The 20,074-nt window shown below is 50.5% G+C and overlaps 2 protein-coding genes across 13 annotated transcripts in view; one reads left to right on the top strand and one right to left on the bottom strand.

Annotated features, from left to right (window-relative positions):
• UIMC1 (ubiquitin interaction motif containing 1) overlaps window positions 1-9,247 on the bottom strand; it is a 32,657-nt gene extending 23,410 nt beyond the window's left edge. For 6 of the 11 annotated variants that reach the window (XR_001558240.1, XM_015876232.2, XM_015876239.2 and 3 more), the window contains exons 1-2: window positions 9,098-9,221; window positions 5,799-5,956 (exon numbers count right to left, since the gene is read on the bottom strand). Coding sequence is in view for 10 of the 11 variants with exons in the window: in XM_015876232.2 (XP_015731718.1) it covers window positions 5,799-5,948 (150 nt within the window). In the remaining variant the exon portion in view is untranslated. Of the gene's footprint in view, window positions 1-1,589; window positions 1,678-5,798; window positions 5,975-7,753; window positions 8,189-8,348; window positions 8,649-9,097 lie in introns of those variants that run through there. The other 5 variants (XM_015876236.2, XM_015876233.2, XM_015876234.2 and 2 more) reach the window with 5 other exon arrangements.
• A 205-nt stretch (window positions 9,248-9,452) lies between these two features.
• On the top strand, window positions 9,453-18,420 carry ZNF346 (zinc finger protein 346). Of its 2 annotated transcripts, none has more exons than XR_001558241.1 (7): window positions 9,453-9,618; window positions 9,715-9,818; window positions 10,239-10,331; window positions 11,143-11,293; window positions 12,079-12,318; window positions 14,675-14,823; window positions 16,155-16,269. XR_001558241.1 is itself a non-coding variant. In XM_015876244.1 (7 exons), the coding sequence occupies exons 1-7, from the start codon at window positions 9,468-9,470 to the stop codon at window positions 16,258-16,260; spliced, it is 939 nt and encodes a 312-aa protein (XP_015731730.1). In that variant the 5' UTR covers window positions 9,453-9,467; the 3' UTR covers window positions 16,261-18,420. The 2 variants fall into 2 exon arrangements, 1 of the variants encoding a protein (XP_015731730.1); XM_015876244.1 differs by having other exon boundaries at window positions 14,730-14,823; window positions 16,155-18,420.
• The last annotated feature ends 1,654 nt before the right edge of the window (window positions 18,421-20,074 follow it).

The following is a 20,074-nucleotide window of genomic DNA, read 5'->3' as shown; positions in this document are numbered from 1 at the left end:
AAACAGAATCCCAGCCATTTCTGGGGACCCCCAAGGGTAGAAGCCAGCTGTATTTAGTTCTGGTGCCATTCTATCCTCGCAGCGCCCTGAGAACTGCCACGATTGTGTCATTTTTGAAGCTTGAATACTTCAGAAATCTGCAGTCAAGTGGCCTACAGCAACATCACCCATGAGAACAACCCCAGCTCGTGCTGCTTTAAGCACGTTGACTGCAACAAGAATGGTCACAGGCTTAATTGGCACGCATTTATGCAAGTTGCTGTCCTAACAGCTTAAGTGAGGGCATATACATCACTGAAGGCTGGCCCTGGACCCCTTCCAATTTGTCTCTCTAAATCAGGTAGGATTAGAATCAAACACAGCGTTTTAGGCAGAGACACCCACGCCTGGCCAGGAAAGGGCTCCACATTACTCCATCTGCAGCCCCACTTGGGGTGCTGCTGTCCATGACACCTACAGCAGACTGCCCCACACTTCTGCCTCATGTCACCTTTGGGTCTTCATAGTGGGGCAGTGTTTTCCTGCAAAGGGAGGCTCTGCTCATTTCCCAATGTCAGCAGCTCCTTCTGCCCACGTTTTGTAACCTGCGGAGTCCTTTAGATTGAACCTCAGCGCTGAGTTTTGTTCAGATGTCTCCAGCTTTAGCTCTATCTGCAGATTTTATTAATGTATATACACCACTTGCTCCTTCTCACAGATCATTAATGAGGGTGTTAAAACACACACAGCCCTCGTATTGATCCCCCCGGCCTCAGCTTTACATCTCCCCTGAACAAGCCTCTTCTCTTCATCACCAGCCTTTGCTGACAGTCCTTTAGCAGGATTTCAATCCAGGAACGTTACTATCTAGAAGAAATTGAATTATTTATCCAAGTAAGGTTTTGCAAGATGTGCCATTAAGTGGTTTCCTGAAATCCTAATACATCACAGCTTTCATGTCCCCTAATACCTGCTTCACTCCTCACTCCCACCAACATCAGAGCCCGGTTATAGTAAGCCAGCAGCACACTCCGGCTCACGTTAAGGGTGTTTATTTAGGCTCCTTCTCATCCCCAACCAAGTTTGGGTTTTGTTCTTCATTTCTGAGGCATCCCTGTGGGCAGCTCACCCCTGAGGAAGTGGGATCACAGCAAGGAGCGTGTGCTGGAGGAGGAAAAGCAAAAGCCTTCCTCCTCTCCCTCCACTCATCTGATAGTGCTAAACTCGTGCTGCAAATTCCGGGGCAATATAATCCTCGCAGGCTCTGCCAATCCCCAGCTCTCCTCTCCAGGCATCAATCTTTTCTCATCACTCTTGCTCTTGCCGGAAGGTCAACCTGACACTCATCTGCAGCTCCCTTCCAGGGCACTGACGTGATTTACGAGCACACCAAACTCACCATTGGTTGGTGTGCAGAGATGCACATTTACAGCACGCACTGCGGGGCAGCTCTGGGCTCAAGGCACCTCCAAGGCCGTGGGGGTCACGGCATGCCCACATCTTGGGCATCCCCAGCGTGTGCTTCTGTTCTCCGTGCTGGGACCTGAGCAACATCGGCACTTAGAGCAGCAGCAGGAGCAAAACGATGGCAGGACATGTGTTGTACCAACCTCGTACATCTGAGCGAGATGTTTAAATTGCTCAGCAGCGTTCTACTGAACGGCCACGGCACAGCGAACTGGTGAAGCAAATCCAATTAATCCTGATGGGCCAAAATACACACACACACACATCTCAATTCCAAGAATTCTTAAATCTTCTTTATTTTTAAAACCAGAAAATAGAACATACCTTTTAATTAGGATTTATGGCTGTTCGTACCTCTGCTGGGAGAAAGCCCCGCAGGCCCCGGAGTGCTTTGCATAAATGTGGGAGTGGATGCTAAGAACAGAAGGGGCCAAGGAATCGCAGGGAAGATAACAGGGCTTGCTCCTCCTGACCCAACCTTTTAATGCTCATCTGTCTACAAGGATAATAGGAACTCAGGGGGCCACTCAACCAACTGCCTTTCTAATAAGATCACTAGTCCAAAAATAATCTTAATCAATTAAAATATTCCCAGACTGCCACCAATACTCTTAGTTACAAGGTCATCTGCAACACACAACTTCCAGGGGAAACTAATTGTTACAGCTGAGGTGAGGTAGGAGCTGCACACCTCTGCTCAGTGCCAGCCTGGAGAGCATCTCTCCTTTGCCGTCAATTTAAAGTGCAATGGCTAGAAGGAATCCAAATTCTCCTCCTGTGTGTCAGGCTCCACAGTCTAATTTATGACGCTCTCTTATGAGCAATTTCACTGTCAGCACTGTACACAGATCAAGGAAGAAATGGGTTTCCAAAGCTCCCCACACACTTGGTAGATGGCAGCCGCTATTCTTCTCCCTTGTTTTTTAACCTGCTCGGTTTCAACAGACAGCAGGAAATCACATTCCCACTTTAAGATGCTTTTGCACATACATAGAAGAACCCAGCTCCACCAGCAGAAACAGATACAGCTCTGCTTGCTTCTAAAAGCCCATAAATGGAAACGACTCGCCAGACTCCCACATCCTGCTCCTATGAATCCACATCATCAACCACAGAAATCAGCTTCTATTGACTCAGGGAAGGAAAGGCTACAGGAGAAGCAGAACGTAGAGTCAAAAGGTCTGCTTCATTTTGCTGCTCAGTAGCAGTTGGGACCATCTCACAATAGGGCACGGCGAAACGCCGTGCATCCTACATGGGAAATACGCAGATGAAAACCAGACTCATTTATTTTTAAAAGCTAATTAGATGTTGGAAGTGCCACGTTTGGTTGTAGCCAAGGCTGCTGCTGAAATTAATATCACACCCTACTTTATTAGTCTCTGACTTCAGTTCAGGATCTGTTTTGGTTCTGCTCTGTCTTTCAGCTCATTAGAACAAACCTGCTGGAAGCGGAGCGTGGAACAAGGAGACACGAGCAGCCTCCTGCCAGATGTGGTTTCTGACACACAGCAGGAAGCCAGGGAAGAAAAAGAGGGCTTTTCAGTGACCAGCTTATCCAGCCAGTGCCTAAACAATGCTCTATCTCCCCCAAACATCATCTGATCCAGAACACCAATAAATGCCGGTGTTTACTCAGACTCTGAGCATCTTCGAACAGGAATATTCAGACAGAGGGATGTTCATTGCCTGAGGGGAGGCAGGCATTGAATGCCACGCAGAACGAGCCGGCACTGTCACGTTCTCCAAAGGCTGCAGAGCTGATGGATGGCAGATTGGGCAGAAGGAGCATGTGAGACTTCATGTGAATGCTACGAATGCAAGCAAAGCTCACAAAGGATCTATCCAAAAGAAATGGATGAAGCCACCTTTACGTGAGCCCCCTGCGAGGTTCCACAGCGGATCAGCAGCATTATGGCATCTGCAGATCCATTGCACAGTGACTGACTGGGCCTCCAGCTATCTGCACTCATCCCTGCCCCTCCTGCTGGGTGACAACCACGCTACAGAAAATCCCATGGGTACCAGCAACCCAGCTGGGAGGTCATGAGGCAAAGCAGCACTCGCCATGCTCATAGAAAGCTCTGTTGGGTGCTGCCAGGAATGCTGTGTGTGCTTGGGTTCAAGTGAATGACCCACCTATTGGCACCCAGTGCTCCACAGGACTTGAACAGTCAAGGGAGACAGGAATGACTTTGTTCCCTCGCCACGTCTGTGCTCTCAAAGAAGCAGCCTGCACAAAGGAGATCATCTCCTCTTGTTTCCACAAAGCCAGAGAGACTGTTCCTAATTTGTCTGACCCTTAAAAAAAAACAGAGTTCCCTGAATCCAGGATTATATATAATAGAGATCAAAAAGCCTCGTGTCCAGAAAAATTCCTTCTGATGCAGCTCTGCAGATGCCACAGCGCAGACATGAGCAAAGAAAGCAAATTTGGCAAAATAACATGGATGAGCTGGATAATCCAGCATGACTGAAAAATTCCTGGGAGAGGCAGGCTGCCAAAGATCATCAAAAGTGAGAAGCTGGAGGCTTTCCAGGTGCAGCTGCTACAAGATCTGCTGGTCTGGAAGCAGAACTAGGGACTTGTTCCATAGATACCTGCCAAGAGACTGCCAAGGAAGAAAGCCATTGAATCAATGATGCCCAAATTGTCCTTGCAGCTTTTGATTCATAAGGAACCATGTCCTAACAGATGCAAGATTAATTGAGAATGTATTGTTCTCTAAAATTGCTATTGATCTGAGTTTCCCACACCTCTTCTCAAACACATAACAAGGTCTTGCTGGAGCAAGAACAACAGTCACAGGGTCTGAAACTGAAATCCAACTCGACGTGCACCAAAGAGCTGTGACAGTAACACAAAGCAGACAAGATTTTTCCTTTTGAGATCCCATGCAAATCGAGTTTTTGGGTGGTTTTGCAGAAGAAAACGCTGCAAGAGACTGTGGCACAGGATCCGGGAGCTGATGACTCACAGAAAGAAAGAGACCGAACTGAATAAATCCACTCACTCAACCGACGGAGCTGTTGTCACTTAAACAGAACCTAATTGGCTCTTTAACGGCCTCTCTGAGCATATCCTTTTCTGTAATATGACCGATTATGCCATCAGAATTTATTGTTTATAGACAAACTTACAGAACAGTCAGGGAGCCTAACCTTTTTATAGATGTGCTTGGAGAGACGTTTGTTTCCTCTTTTTCAGATACGTGCACATTGAGATGAATAATTGTAGACAATAACAGGTCCTGATCTTTTATGTACTGCAGCATCTCTTACAGGCGCTGATTTCTTTTTTTCCTTATAGGTTTCACAATAAAGGCCAGCGATGCAGCATACATCTGAAGTTAACTTAGCATATTGCAGAGCTAAGGGTTTAACCCCAATGAACTATTACTGCCATATGTTCCATTTCTTTCAGGGAATTTCCCAATGGGAAAGAACTCAGACAATGCGAAGAAAAAACATCCAATATCATTTGCCCTACAGCTTTTTACTGTTTATTTCTAGTGCTTTTCCCCTCCTCACATGATAATCGCCTTATTGTAGAGACTCATGCTCCAGATGTGGGAACGAAAAGGACTTGATTTAAGATCTACAGCTTGAGAGAGAACTGAAATGCTTTTGAAAATGGTGGAATTACAAAAAGCAGCTTAGGATCCCAAATCACTGGCAAGACAGAGCGAAGCCTCAACAGTCACACATTAAAAAACGACTCTAATAATTTTCTCTCGTGTACCTCAAGCTGAGGACAGACTCTCAGAGCTCTGGGATTTTCCAGCTGGGAGTTCTTGCATGTATCCCAGCATCAGTGTAACAGGCATCAACAGCTCAGTACTGCAGGGTGAGGCTTGGAGATGACACCAGGGATTGGACGTGAGCTTTTGTGTCACACCCTCAGCACAGTTCACCTTTACACCCCTATGGCAATGGGTGAAGAATTCAGACTTCAGTTATTCAGGATCAGGTTACCAGACACCAGCTGTGCCTGAGCTACTCGAAGCCCGTGTTCTGAATCATTCTCTTATCTATTTGCAGATAATACAGAATCATGTTCCTATGGTTTAGCTGGAATCAATCAAATAAAAATTACGGAGAAAAAAAAAAAAAAGATTTGTAAAGGGATTGAGGAAAGGTTACTTTTAAATTACGTTTCAAATTCACTTCTGAGAGGATTTGGTTATCAAATCCCAGACTCATAACTCACCCTCACCAAGCACACCATTCATTTCCTAGTCAAACAGGATCGGATTCATCTCACAGGAGAGAAAAGGAACGGCACAACACGCCCCAGCACATCACTCGGGTGCTCCTGCAGCAGCAGGGCCTGGCATGGGCTGAGCACTGACCTCTCCATCGCTGTCAGATATAACAATAAACGCGTCCACGAAGCTGCGTTTCTTCTTGGCATTGGCTGCACCCCTCTTCTCTTCCTCTTCTACCTCTCCATCCTGACCTCGAGAGTCAGGACCCTCCGCGGCCTTCTTTCTCCTTGGCATCCTTCACTCTGCAACAGAGGGAAAGACTAAAAGCCGTTTGTTTCCTCCTCATTTAGATTTCCTCTAACAGACAGCCCTTTCTTTTTACTATTTTTAGGCAGAATACAGCAGCCATTAGAACCTTATTACAAAGCGTGGTACATTTAGCAGTACTGGGAGCCACACGTGCTTGTCACCACTCGTTTAGTTAAGAACACTTTATTAGAGCTGACTGCAAAAAGGGGTTTCAAGGGAACAACAACAGATAAGCTCCTCGCCCAGAGCCCTTATTCCAACACAACCAGGCTTCCCCCTGTGCTTCAGCCATTAATGCTCCCCAGCAAGTGCCCCCAACACAACCCCAGGCCTCCCACCCCCATAGCCCTGGTGCAGAACACACTTGGATGGGATGCTGAATCAAGCACTGGGAGGAGAGGACTGGGATGAGAACAAGAGCAAGTAATGCAACAACAGCATTGAGGGCTTCCTGAGCTGGGAACCAGGGAGCCCCACAAGGTGGCTCAGTACAAAAAAGACATGGAGATTTTGGAAAGGGTCCAGAGGAGGGCCACGAAGATGATCAGGGGGCTGGAACACCTCCCCTATGAGGACAGGCTGAGGGAGTTGGGTTTGTTCAGCCTGGAGAAGAGAAGGTTGCGGGGTGACCTCATTGCAGCCTTTCAATACCTGAAGGGAACTTACACCCAGGAAGGGAGTAAACTCTTCAAAAGGGCTGATAATAGCAGGACTAGGGGAAATGGTTTTAAGTTGAAGGAGGGAAGATTTAGGTTGGATGTTAGGGGAAAGTTCTTTACTAGAAGAGTGGTTAGGTCCTGGAACAGGCTGCCCAGTGAGGTTGTGGATGCCCCGTCCTTGGAGGTGTTCAAGGCCAGGTTGGACGGGGCCCTGGGCAACCTGATCTAGTAAAGGTGTATGTTTGGTGGCCCTGCCAGGCAGGGGGTTGGAACTACATGATCCTTGAGGTCCCTTCCAACCCGGGTCATTCTGTGATTCTGTGATTCTGTGATTCTGTGGCTGAGCAAAACCAGCACTGGAAGGATGTGTGCAAGGCAGTGAGCAATGAGCCCCTCATCACACACAGACAGTGCAGGGCTGGAAATGCAGCCCAAGTTGGCCGGCTCCCAGACCAATGTCCTTCCCAGGATCCCTCTGCCTTCCTTCGTGAGCACTGAAATAGCTCAAATGCGCTGCTGAGGTCTAAAATAAGAGGCAGACAAGATGCGACAAAAGACCCCGCGTTACACAACGCACAGCCAAACCCTCTTCTGTAGCACAGCGGAACTGCAAACAGCCGTTACATGTGGAAATGCTGCAAGCACAAAGTTCAGAGCCACATTAGCACTACAGAACAGGGGTGCACCCCCTCCTACAGCCAGCAGCACTGGGTCCAGGTTGAACCAAGAGGACGTGCTGCCTCTGAATGACTGCAGAGCACAGAGCTTCCCTTGCCTGTCTCCTCTGCACACATTGGTGTGGAGACAAAAGATGATGATTCGGTGAGCAAGGATTTACGCTGAAGACTTGCTGAGCCCTCTAAAGACAGAACATTGCACAAACTGCACGCACAGCTCCAGAAGCGGCTGCAATCATCACTGCAGTCTCAAAACACTTGTCTATTTGGGATGGGAAAATTAAAACAAGAGCTGCTCTATAGAGAAGCTCTTGCAAAACAAAGCTGTTCTGCTCCAGCTGAGCTGAACCTTGGCTGTTGCTGGAACACCATAGTTATACTTGCTCTGCTTTTTATCTTTAGCTCCAACTGGTCTCTTTGCCCTCTGTCCAGAGAGATGAACCTCGATGCCCACCTGGTATAATAGAACTGCACCCCGTTATCAGCAGGACACACAGGGGTTTCAGTTCTGAGCCTGGGCAGGGTCGCTGCTTTGGAGATGTCAGTAGCAAAACACAGCAGCCAGCAACAAGGAACTGCAAAGCGTTTGTGTTTGAGTCCTGTTCAAATCCATGCTGCTATCACCAGCTCTCCCCTCCGCTCGATGCGCTGCGCTAAATAAGAGATCAGCTGGAGTTACCATGAGTCACCTACCTCCAACATTTAAAACTGGGGGGGGGAGAGGAAAGAAGATGTAAAAGATGTAACCACACAACTCCCACAACGCTGCCGAAAACGAGGGGAGCTGTGGCAAAGAGCCTCTGTGTGAATGTAACTAAGGGAACGAGACGAGGAGAGATCACTTGTAGCTGCGCGGGGCTGTGAGTAGGAGCAGTAACAGCTTTTATTAGCCCAGCTGATAGAGCTGAAGAAAACAAGCAGCAGAGCAGATAACAAACAAGCAGATAAGGAAGCTGTGCATAGGAGCCGCATTTTGCTTTCAGCACTTCTGCAAAGGACCAGGCTGCTTTCAGGTCCAGTGAAACAAAGCCTGAATTGGCCAAACCCACCTTTTGCCTCCCATATTTTCCCATATTTTCCAGCTTTGAGATCCAAGCTTTGAGTTTGCAAACGCTCTGGCAGTGAAGGTGACCCCCTGACAATGGCCGTTCCCCAGGCCCATGTTTAGGGATATCCTTGAAGATCCCCAGCTCGTGCTTATTTGTCATGTCCCCCCTCGTCCATCACTTTGATGAATCAGAAAGCAATTACCCACAGAATCATCCTCAATCCTGACACCGCAGCTCCAGACCTGCCAGAGCTGCGACAGCTTGAAAAATGCTTCAAAAACGGAGCCAACAAATGAATGACTCTCATTGCCGATGGGTTTTTTGGAGCCGTTTGAGATTCAGGCTGGAGTGTGGGAAACAACCACCCCCCATTTCCCCCCATTCACAGGGATGGACACGGTGCTGCCCCTCCCCCCCCCCCCCCCCCCCCCCCCCCACCGGGGGGGGCCCCCCCCCCCCCCCCCCCCCCCCCCCCCCCCCCCATATATACACACAGGGACACACAGCGGACGGGCAGCACGGGGCGGTGCGGGGCCAACAGCCGGGCCGGGCCCCGCCGGTACCGCCCCAGGGCTGAGGCCTATAGGGCTGACCGCAAGGGAAAAGGCCCCGCGGGACACGGCCGGGCCCGGGACCTGCTGGGATCTACCGGGATCCACCGGGATCTACCGGGATCTACCGGGACCCCGCACGCCGCCCCCATCCCATCCCATCCCACCCATTGCCGCCCCGCACCGCGGGTCTCTTACCCGCACTCAACTTGGCGGAGAAGGCCTCATTGCCCTCAATCAAGATGGCGGCGTCGGCGTCGCGTCACGTGGGAGGCAGGAAGGCGTGGCCGTGCGATGCGGGTGGCGCCATGTCGTGTGCGGGCGGCGCGGCCTAAAGGAGCGGGGGAGCGGAGCTGAGGCCTCCATTGGAGCCCCTCGGGTACAGCCGGGATGGATGGCTTATTTACTGCTTGAGTTCACACGGTGCAATAACATAACGGTGTCCACTAATTGAGTTGCGGTCTTCCAGCCTTGAATCAGCAGCCGTTCAAGTCCCCCCTCCCTGCTTGCAGCGATCCCGGCGACAAATGGCGGCGCCGCACAGCCCCCTACGCTGCCCTCAACAAACATGGCCGCCGCCGCTTCGCCCCACCAACACGTGCTGCACACGGCGCTCCCGCGGGAAGCCGCTCTCGCGAGAGCGACCGGGGCGGCCAAGATGGCGGACGGGGCGGGTAGCAACGGGGACGCCGCGGCGCTGCCGGTGGGGAAGGAGGCAGGTGAGGGACACGGGGCGGGGAGCGGAACCGAGGCGGCACCGGGGGAGGATGGGGCTGAGATCGGTGTGTGCTGTGTTGTTTGTGTTGTGTTGGCAGTGGAGCGGCTGATACGGGAGAACGGGCACATCTTCACCGAGGCGCAGTGCAAGGTGTGCAGCGCGCTGCTCATCTCCGAGTCACAGCGACTGGCGCATTACCAGGTGAGGGGGGGAACGGGGGGTATTAATGGGTAACAATGGGTATCTATGGGTATCAATAGGTAGCAATGGGTATTAATGGGTAACGATGGGTAACGGGGGGCAGCAATGGTATCAGTGGGCATCAATGTGTAGCAATGGGTATCAGTGGGTATTAATGGGTAGCAATGGGTATCAGTGAGTAGCAATGGGTATCAGTGAGTAGCAATGGGTATCAGTGGGTAGCAATGCATAACAATGGGTAGCAATAGGAATCAATGGGTAGCAGTGGGTATCAATGGGTAGCAATAGGTTTCAATGGGTATCTATGAGTAGCAATGGGTAGCAATGGGTATCAATTAGTAGCAGTGGGTAGCAATGGGTATCAATGGGTAGCAATAGGTTGCAATAGGTAGCAATGGGTAACGCTGTGGCTGCCCGCAGAGCAAGAAACACGCCAACAAGGTGCGGAGGTATCTCTCCATCCACGGCGAAGAGGAGCTGGCACCTGGGAAGAAGATGAAGCTGGACGCCAAGGTGAGAGGGGAGCCTGTGCTGTGTGGGTGTGGGCTCCAAGAACAGCTTTTGGGAAGGGCTCTGTGGTTAAGCCCTGTTGGTGAGTACGGCTCCTGTTGCCTTTCCCTCCTAAAGAACCACATGCTGCTTCTTTCTGAAGGGCCCTCCAAGAAGAGCAGAGAAGCAAGGAGCTGTCAGTGTTATCACAGCATGTATAACGTTTTGTTTCACTGACAGCATATCACAGGGTTCCTGCTTCACCACACTTCTCTTTAAGTCATGGGTTGTTGGGTTTTTTTTTTTGCACTTTTTTTAGTTTTATTTCATCTTCTTGGTCATTAAGGGGTTTATTCACCAGCCGTCTGCTCCATGACTCGTTTGGGAAATAGATTCTACTTCTGTCATTGCTTTGGTTGTAGTCCCTGACCCTCATAGATTTGTTGCATGGATGGAAGGGAGATGAAGGAGGTTGCCTTCATGCATTGTGAGGCCTAGCAGTGACTGCCACTGTCTGCCCAGCTGGCGTTTCTTTGCTGATGGCCCAGCTGATAGCGCTGTTTGTGCTCCTTCACTCACACCTTAGGGAGCAGGGGGCAGATTGGTTCATGCTGCCCTGCAGTTAGCCTTGTTCTGGGCTCAGAACCTGTAGTGTTTCACTAAAAGACTGAGGAAAAGAGAATCTGAAGTGGGAACACTTCTGCTGAAGGAGCGGAATGGAAGTCTTATTCAAACAACTTCACATTCAGCATCTCTGATGATTCAGTTCCTTGAATGCCTTAGAGTTCCTCGTTGTAACAAACTTTTCCTAACCTCAGCCGTTCTGTGTGCACAGGAGAGCAAGCAGGAAGGCACCAATGGGGAGGACAGGAACAAGTGTTGTCCCATCTGTAACATGACCTTTTCTTCTCCTGCTGTGGCCACATCTCACTACCTGGGGAAGACTCATGCCAAGAACTTGAAGCAACAGTCCCCTAAAGTGGAAGGTGTGTCTGTCCTGCAGTGCCTTTGTGTTGTGAAGCTCAAAGTAGGAAAATGCTGCACGTAATTACTTTCCATTGGGAGGTGCTATTGGACATATGTCATCCTTGTTACATCTGTGTGGTGTTGGCTGTGAAGCAGGGAAAGCCAGCAGCCTGCCTCCAGATCCATGGCCTTTATCAACAACGTGCTTGGTAGAATGGCTTGGCTAAATGCTCCTGCATGCAAGAAATGGGACAGAGCCCATTGCTGTGAGATTAATTTGTCAGGCCTGCTCAGCTACAGGGTTGTAGCTTCTGTGGTTCGGCGACTTCTGAGCTGCAAACAGCCGGAGGCTGGGAAGTGGGACTGTGTGCTTGCCCTGACCTCGTGCTTTGCCTCCGCTTTCTGCCACGGCCCATTCTCAAGGCAGGGTCTGGCTGTGAGGAGCCTTCAAGAAGGGAGGCTGCACACATAGTTCTGCTGTCTGCTGCTGCCCTGTGAGAGGAGCCTGCAGGTGTTTAGCTCCTCTCTGCTGTTTGTGCCCCCTGCTGGGAGTTGTCTTACCTTGTGCCTTCCAGTTCTGGAGCAATAAGGGAGGAGGTTGGAGCAACACGGATTTATCCAGAGGTCTTACATCCTCTGACTGGGTTTCTTTTTGGGGCTGTTTTATGGTTTTGGGGTTGAGTTGGGTTGGTTTCTTTGGTTGTTTAATGCATGTTTGGGGGAAATAAAATTACCTTTTTTCGTTTTTTTGTTTTTTGGGTTTTTTTTCTATTTAACTGACCAAGAGTTTGGATTCATCCTACAGAAGTGGTGCCCCCACAGAAACATCCCGCTACCCTCCCCACCTCTACTGTATCCTCTAATGAAGAGAACAAGGACATTACAGACCCAGACAAGTTCTGTAGCCTCTGCCACGCTACTTTCAACAACCCCCTTATGGCAAAACAACATTATGTAGGTAAGAAACACAGAAAGCAAGAAACCAAACACAAGCTGATGGCACGCTATGGCCGAACTCCTGACGCACCGACATCGTCCTTCCTCGGTGAGTTCACAGCAGACAGGTTGGTAAGGAGCTGGAGAGCAGGGTGGGAGAGCAGCACTGTGCATCTGACAGGACTCTGAATGAGGGGTTCTGTGTGGAGGGAGTAGGGGAGAATTGCTTGTCATGAGGATCTTGATGATGTCTCACAAGACTGATCTGGTTGGTATTGTAATGCCTTGGCAGCAGGAGAGGTTTTTAGACTGTAGCTGCTCGTGAGGAGCTTTGAGTTGTGTTTTGCAATGTTGTCTCATCAAGTACGTGTCCTTTTTATTCTCTGTGAAGATAATCCAGGGATTTTGGCCAGTGCTGTTTCCAGCTAGGTGGATTGCATCCAAAATGGAAAGATAAAAGTGGCATTTGATGCTTCAAAAATGTCTAAGGGACTAGGCAAAGATGGAAGAAATAGGTTTAACTGCACCTGCTGCTTCAAAGCACATGAAAGCCAGAGAGATTTCTCCCCGAATGCTTTCTGCCTCTGTGTGGGCACTTCATCTGATGCAACTCTCTCTGGAGCAAGCAGGAATGTGGAAAAAATTGAGCTATTAAGGAGGAACTTTAGGCAGACAGTTAACACTCATTTGGTTTATGATCTGTTCCTTTTGAGTACTTCTGTATGATGAAAGCCCTTGGAGTCCAGTGAAAGCACACACAGTGAACTCCCTTGTTCTTTCCAGCATCCTTCTGTTGGACCAGGAATTGTGTAGTACCCTGCTGGATGCTTGAAGTAAATAAGCAGACAAATCATCTTAAAATCTTCTTCAAGGGCTTCTTTCCCTGTCATAACTATGCCCATAAGCAGAAGATTAATTATTCTAATACTTTGCGGGCCACCTTTAGCTACTGGTAACACTTAAGAGAAATTAAACTCAATTATCCCAGCAATATTCTCTCCCACATTGTGTAGTCATGTGGGAGATGGAAAAGGTGATTCAAATCTTGTGTTACCCATCAGCTTTTACCTAATTAGCGGGGCCTGATCAGTGGTTCCGTTTTGTTGTGACTCAGGCTGTGGAGCCCCAGCCCAGGCTGGGAAAGTGGGCAGTGCTGTTGCCGTGTGATCGATGTGTTCTGTGCAGTGCTTACAGAGCTGGAGTATCTCCATCCACAGCTCTGTGGTGTTTAAGCTGTTCCAGGTGAGGCTGCAGAGCTGTGACATAGTGTGGAGCTGTTCTGGTGAGACAGGCTGCACTCAGGGGTGTATTTCCCTGCTCGCTTTGCTTGTCTCTCTGTGCTGACAGCCATGCCAAGCTGGCATGCCAGCACAGTTCTTCCCAGCCCAAGCTTCTTGTTTTCTCTTACTAAACTGGGCTTGAATTCTGATATATACTTTCATAAAGGCTCTGATCTCTAAACACACCATCCCTGTTGGGATCTGACCCTCAGCAGATGAAGTGTCATTCACAGCAGAGCCAAGATGCCTTTCTGCTTAAAGTTCCTCTATGAGTCTACTGTGTAGGGTGCAGGAGTGTGCCGTAAAGGACTGTGCTTCTCACTCAGTGCTTATGCTGCTCTGCACCCCTAGAGTGAGTGTCCCCTTTTCCCTTAAGGAAGTGTTTACTTTGTGAGACTCCCAGGCAGAGCCCTTCCCCAGGGAGCCGGAACCGAGGGGCATGTAGTGTCACAGGGATGTATGCCAAGACTTTCCCATTACGGGCTGCTGTGGCCAGCTCTGCTGCTTTGCTTGCTTGTTTGCTATCTATGACCCCCAGAACTTTCATTCCAGCAGTATCACTGTTGTGATACACAGAAGCACCAGTCTGCATCCTGCAGCTATTGCTGGAGACTTGCTTTTTTTTTGCAGTTAATTTGAACACTGACTGTAACTGAAGGGCTCAAGGGACAGAGTTTAATGCTCCCAATTGGCACCCTCAGCAAGGCTTAGCAGAGCGCTGCGCTGTGGAATTTGACATTCTGTATCATCTCCTTTGGCTGCTTCTTTTTTCCCCTCTTTTCTTTTTTTTTTTCTTAATTGAAACATCAAATTTACAAACGTATTATCTCCCTTGATTTGTTGTGAGGAGATGCACAGAGTGGGAGAAGTGGGACTTGGGGAGAAAAGTGGAGTTACAGAGACATTAGAACGTCAGGTTTGCTGTTCTAATTGCTAAGTTTTCACCTCATCTGATATTGTGAACTGCTTACAGGAAATGGGTGTTTGTTTTTGTAGATAACAAACCCACGTTCTGATCAGGAAAGGTTTTCTGGCCCTGTTTCCCACATACCACTAACCCAGCTCTGGTGGGATATGGGATCCCGTGACCTCCCTGCCTGGTCAGGCTATTCATTTGCTACTTGCTTTGTTGAGCAGTTGTTTAACACATCAAGTGATTGATTATCTCACTTGTTTCTACCTCAGGCACCAAGTTGTTGGCTAGCTGTGCTGTGTGTGTTAACATTGATGTCTGTTTCAGCTGGGAAGGGCTACCCCTGCAACACATGTAACATAGTACTGAACTCCATAGAGCAGTACCAAGCTCACATCAGTGGCTTCAAGCACAAGAATCAGTAAGTAACTGTATTGTTTAACTGTATCTCCAGCCTTGCTGTTCAAACTGTTTTCAATATAGCTTTAATACAGTATTGCATGTGTATTTCAAGCTGACCCTCGCAAGCAGAACAATGTGCTTTGTGCAAGCTTGTACTGTTTGCTCTGAAGCCAATTAACCAGTGTAGGTTTGCGCCCTCTCAGCCTCTTCAGCAGCTCCATCTGCAGACAGCTCAAGGATGCTGCTGTAGCAGAAGTGCCTTTCAACTGCTTTTGTGTCTTAGAGGTTCAGGTCAGCGTGGACCTCTGCAGCGAGCACGTCCATCCTGATTCTTGTTAAACAACACTTCTGTAAGAACCAGGATGTGAGCAGAAGCAAAGTGTGATGTAGTGGAGGTCCACTTGTCATTCTGGTCTCCCTTGGATCTGCTTGTTGTAAAATGTGGCACATAGTCACCACGCTCCAGAAACCTAGACTGTATTTCTGAACTCACTCTCACATCTGGTGAGTTAAACAGGAGAATCCCCTGCACGTATCGTTCGTCTTCTGCCAGGGAAATGATTAACACTGAATGTACTTACTCTGGACGCTGGCAAAGTTCAGATCTCTGATTTCAAAGCGTTACATTAAGGAGGGTTGGTAACTGACCCGGGGTGGTGAGACAGCTTAGAAGCTGGTTAGTGGGTTAGAAGAAAGAGGTATTAGGAGATACTGCCTGAAATGGTGACTGAATTTCCCAGACAGACCAAAAGGAAAACTGGAATCTTGCATTGTGTACCTGTGGAATTACAGCCCTGTTGCACTCCTGAGTATTTGCTGGGAGGGCATAAGCCCTATCTGTCTCTTTGTGAAGGCCAACTCTCAAACAGCACGGCAGGGTCAGTGGATGGCAGACATTGAGCCTGAATTTATCCCGTTCTAGAAAGATAACACTGAAGGCATTCCCAGCACACATGCGTAACTGTTCACTTTAAGGCCATGGATGTTGTTCCAGCTTTTTCAGCCAAATAATTCCCTTTCAGAAAGCTGCTTCTGGATTTAGCTGCTAAGTCCTGTTCCAGACCAGCTTCTGCAGTCTGAAAGGAGCCAGGATACTTGCTTTGTAGTGGAAGCTCTTCACGGTCCTTGAGCTAAGCAATAGCTAATTCTGCCATACTAAAGGTGTCTGTTTACACACACACACACAGAGGATAAGAATCCACTTGGAAGCTTTTCTGGCAAGTTGTTGACTTATCTATAGCAGCCTGTTACTCTGCTGGCAGCCGTGTTTTCTGAGCACTGATTGCAGCTGACAGATTTCAGAGCCATTCTGACACTGTTTCTCTTCCTCTTTCTCCCTCCCATGTCCAGGATGCCGGGAGCGGTGCCGGTTGTGGGACCATTCCCACCACAGCAGTATGTCCGGGAAGAAACAACTGCTCCAGGAGGCTACAGTTACTTCAGCCAAGACTTCTAGAGCGAGTTGCAGCACCGTTCTTGGAGTTGTTGGTGGCCCAAGAACACACATCCTTTGCCAGCCCACAATGGTTTCATTATCCCTCTGGATAAGCAAAGCCCTACTCTCCTGTATGCACTCGTTGAGCAGAACAGGGACTGAATCTGTCCAAAAAAGGATCCAGCTGAAAGAGACTTGGTAGACAGCAAATACTTCACTCCCTTAGAGTAGTTTTCATTGTGTAATTGCTTCCTGTAAAGGTGGGTGCAGTGTGAGAGGTGTGTATCTGGTGTAAGGAGAGTCTGGCAACAGGCTGGTAACATCTACCTCCTCCCTCACCAGAGCAAATAGTGGATTTCTGCACCTGGAGGCCAGCAGCCCGTGCTTAGAGGTGTCTTTAGCTGGAGGAGATCTCCTAATCCATAGCAAGCAGCATTTATGCAGTGTGAATGGGACGCCGTGTGGGTTGCCTGGCTTTTTACAGAACTAACATAGGAAATGGCAGCATGGCACCTCTTGTGGTGATTCCCCTGGGCAGGTTTGTGTGCAGAATTCCTTGAGCCGCTGGTTGCTGTCAGAGCCTTTCTCAGTGCTGCAGTTGAGGAGCTGTGTCGTTTGGTGTCTAACAAGTAGTCGTGGTTTTATGGTGTACATACAGTGCTGCTGGTGGGAGCGTTGGGCTGATGGAGGACTTGGAGCTCGTGGCTCTCCAGGCAGCTCAGCCCTTCACTCTGAGCATTGCCACGTGGGAGGAAGAAACAGTTTAGCCTGGTTTCCTATGGAAACAGGTGTATGTGATCATTCACTGTGTGTGTCTTTACCCTTCATAACTTCAACCAGTCTCAGCCAAACTTGGCAGTGGTGGAAATCTCCGAGACCTGAATGCAGTCAGCAGAGGAAGGTGAGCAGGAAGGGTCCATCTCGGGTTCTGTCAGTCTGTGTGTAAGTGCAGCGTTTTCCCTCCTGCCAGCAAAATGCTGATAGAGGAGGAGAGTTTTAAAGGGAAACAAGAATAGAGATGAGTTTAGAAATAACAGGATAGTGCAGTGTAGGTTGGTTGAATTGTTTGCTGGCTGGAAACCTCCAAGTCTTACTTAGTCCTTCATTAGGCACTACTTGCCCAACCCCTCTCCTCAAAGTTCTTACACATTTGTACCATCACGGAGATGTTCTGTCTTTCAAAACCAGAAATTAAGACAGATGGTCTCTTCGTGGTGTTAATGCACTGGGTCTGTTCAAAGAGCTCCCAGAAGGAAGGGGGGGATCTGAGGCTGTTGTGCATTTAGGAGGAGTCCTTCAGATGTTCCGCCCTTGAGCGAGGGCAGTGCTGTTCTTTGCTGGGCCACCGCAGGGGCCGTGTTGTCGGGCTGGCCTTGTGCTCAGCGCCACTGCTCCATGTTGGGCACCACATGGCTTTGTCCCTGTCCCAGCTGTGGAGCTGGAGGACGAGGACCTGCCTGGCTGACAGGAGTGGAGGTGATGGACGTGCAGAGCAGAGCTGCTGCCTCCCACTGCTGCAGCAGCTGCTGGAGGGCACTGTGGGGCCCTGCACTGCCGGTGCTGCGTTCCAGGCTGAGCAGCTGCCGCCTTTGCGAGGCTGAGAGCCAGGCTGGGGGGGCACCTCCAAAACCCTGCGGGTGCTGATCAGGTTAAGCAATGGGAGAGAGCTGGTTGCTGATCTCTGCACTTGGAGTGAGTGCCTTCCTCCCCCTACCCCCAGCTCAAGGTTGTGCACAAGCTTTGTTTGCCTTCACCCTGTACAGGATCTGCCATCTCCCCTTAGGACAGGCTACTGCTGGGCTGGGTTCGCCTTTCTGATGTTTTCCAGTCTTGTTCTACGTCTGAGGGCTGACCTCAGCCTCCTGCTTGAGAGGGAGTCCTGTTAAACCAAGCGAGCTGATCAACCAGCAGAAAATTGCAGTGAAGTAAAGGCAGCATTGTGTGCCTGGTGCTGCTGGATGGCCTCCAGCTCCCATCTCCACTGCTTCGCTCTCGTCTCGCTGCACGAGGGCAGGTGTCTGCTAGATGTGCATTGACACCAGGAGGGATCCATTTCCAGCACTGCCCAGTCTGGTGTGTCACTCCACTGTGTACCGACAGTTCTGCCTTCCTCTGTACATGATGTTTATGTATCTGCTGTTTCCCTAAGGTGAAGCTCTCCGAATAGAGTGTTTATTACTACTTCTGGGTGCTGCCTCTTTACTACAGCCATTCCTGGGTTTCTGCCATCCTTCAAAGCAAAGCAGAGAGGATACGGACCCCTCTGACTTGTTTGGGAGGGATGGGAGGTTTGTGTTCCCATCTGCTCTCCCCGGGCACCCTGAGATCCGGACGGAGCCGCCAAGTGCCTTCACTGTGCTCCTCTGCCACATCTGCGTGGCCTGGGGCGCACAACGTCACCAAGGGGAAGGCAGGACAGTCTGCACCCACAGAGCGCTGGCACTTCTATGTGCTGTTGTGCTGCTTGTGCTGAAAACATCCATCACAGCCACGGGGCAATGGACCATTTCCTGGCAGCGTGGGAGCAGAGCGATGGTGCACAGCCACTGCTCTGTCTGCACCACGCCTCACTGGGGCAGGATGTGCTCCCAGCACAGCCTAGATGGTACCCAGCAGTGGTGCCCCATTGCCCAGCTGCAGGCTGTGCCTTGTCCAGGCTATGTCCTGCTGCCAGGGCCAGCTGGCACGCTCCAGCCCTCACTTATCCTGGGCACCCTCAGTGTGATGCCAAGGGAGCTGTGACCCAGCAGTGGGGCAGTGTGCTGGGGGAGGCTGAGCACACTATGGCCCTTTAATCCCACAGCGGTGCCTCCTGTCCCTGCCTGGAGCCCTGCGGGCAGCACCTGGCTGTGCCGGGGCTGCGGCTGCCATGGCCAAACCCCAGCGCCTTCCGTGCTGGCAGCGAGCACAGGGTGTGGAGCCACCACGGCCACATCCCCATGGGAGTGCCGCCATCCCCTGCCCTTCCATAGCCAGCTCTGCAGAGCCTGCCCAGCTGAGCCCCAGCACGGCGCTGGGAGCCCCTCGGCTGGGGAGGAGCTCAGCCCCATCTGCAGCTCTAACCACTGCCCTCCCTCGTGGCCCCGCTGTCTCCAGCAAGTAAATCGGGTGCAGATGTAGGGCAGGGTGCCTGCTTGCCATTAGGGTTTGGGAACACAGGGGTGGCCCGGCTCTTGCCTTGCAGCACCCTGCTGCTCCCAGAGTATTGCTCAGCACATGGGGTGTGCGGCACCCTGGGTGGCAGCACCCCTACAGCCTGTTCCTGAGTGTGGCATGGCTGTCCCCAGGGGGCTGCGATGGGGATGGGCATCTCACTGCTCATGCTGTGCTGCAGGATGCTGCTCCCTGCTTGCCTTGGAAGGAGCACAGTGCCTGCTGATGGGGGCTTGGCTGGGGCTCCGTATCCATCACACAGCAGCCCCTGTGCCAGGCCCTGTATTCTCACCTCCACAGAGGGAACAACAGGATTGTGTTTGCCAAGTGGTGCCTGGTTAAACCTTAACCTGGCTGGGTTGCTTCATCGGTCCCTCCCTGTGGGAGATAAGGATCAGCAGCAGCTCAGCATTCTGCTCCCGGAGCAGCACGGACTGAGCTCCTGCCCTGAGCCCACTCTGCAGGATGAGCCGCAGGGCTGGGACCTGTGTCCCACGACCAGCTCCTTCCTGCCCAGTTTCCATGCACACACAAGGCTGGAGCAGCCACTAGTGTGTCTGATCATTGGGCTGCAGGCTGTGGCTGGAGCAGTGATGCTGAGGGCAGTGGGGATATTCTCACATGGCTCTTGTGGCCCCACTCGCTTGGCCTCAGCATCCTGACGCCGTGCACATACAGGGTG

This window comes from Coturnix japonica, chromosome 13 (assembly GCF_001577835.2).
Source record: "Coturnix japonica isolate 7356 chromosome 13, Coturnix japonica 2.1, whole genome shotgun sequence".
Classification (NCBI taxonomy): domain Eukaryota; kingdom Metazoa; phylum Chordata; class Aves; order Galliformes; family Phasianidae; genus Coturnix; species Coturnix japonica.
Note: the sequence above shows the minus strand (reverse complement) of the source record. Positions and strands in the feature narration are given on the sequence as shown.

Coding starts and splice junctions, on each gene's coding strand:
- ZNF346 (XM_015876244.1), top strand. CDS start 9,468: ATGGCCGCCGCCGCTTCGCCCCACCAACACGTGCTGCACACGGCGCTC. Junction 9,619..9,714: donor GCCGGTGGGGAAGGAGGCAG/GTGAGGGACACG, acceptor TTGTGTTGGCAG/TGGAGCGGCTGATACGGGAG. Junction 14,824..16,154: donor GGCTTCAAGCACAAGAATCA/GTAAGTAACTGT, acceptor TCCCATGTCCAG/GATGCCGGGAGCGGTGCCGG.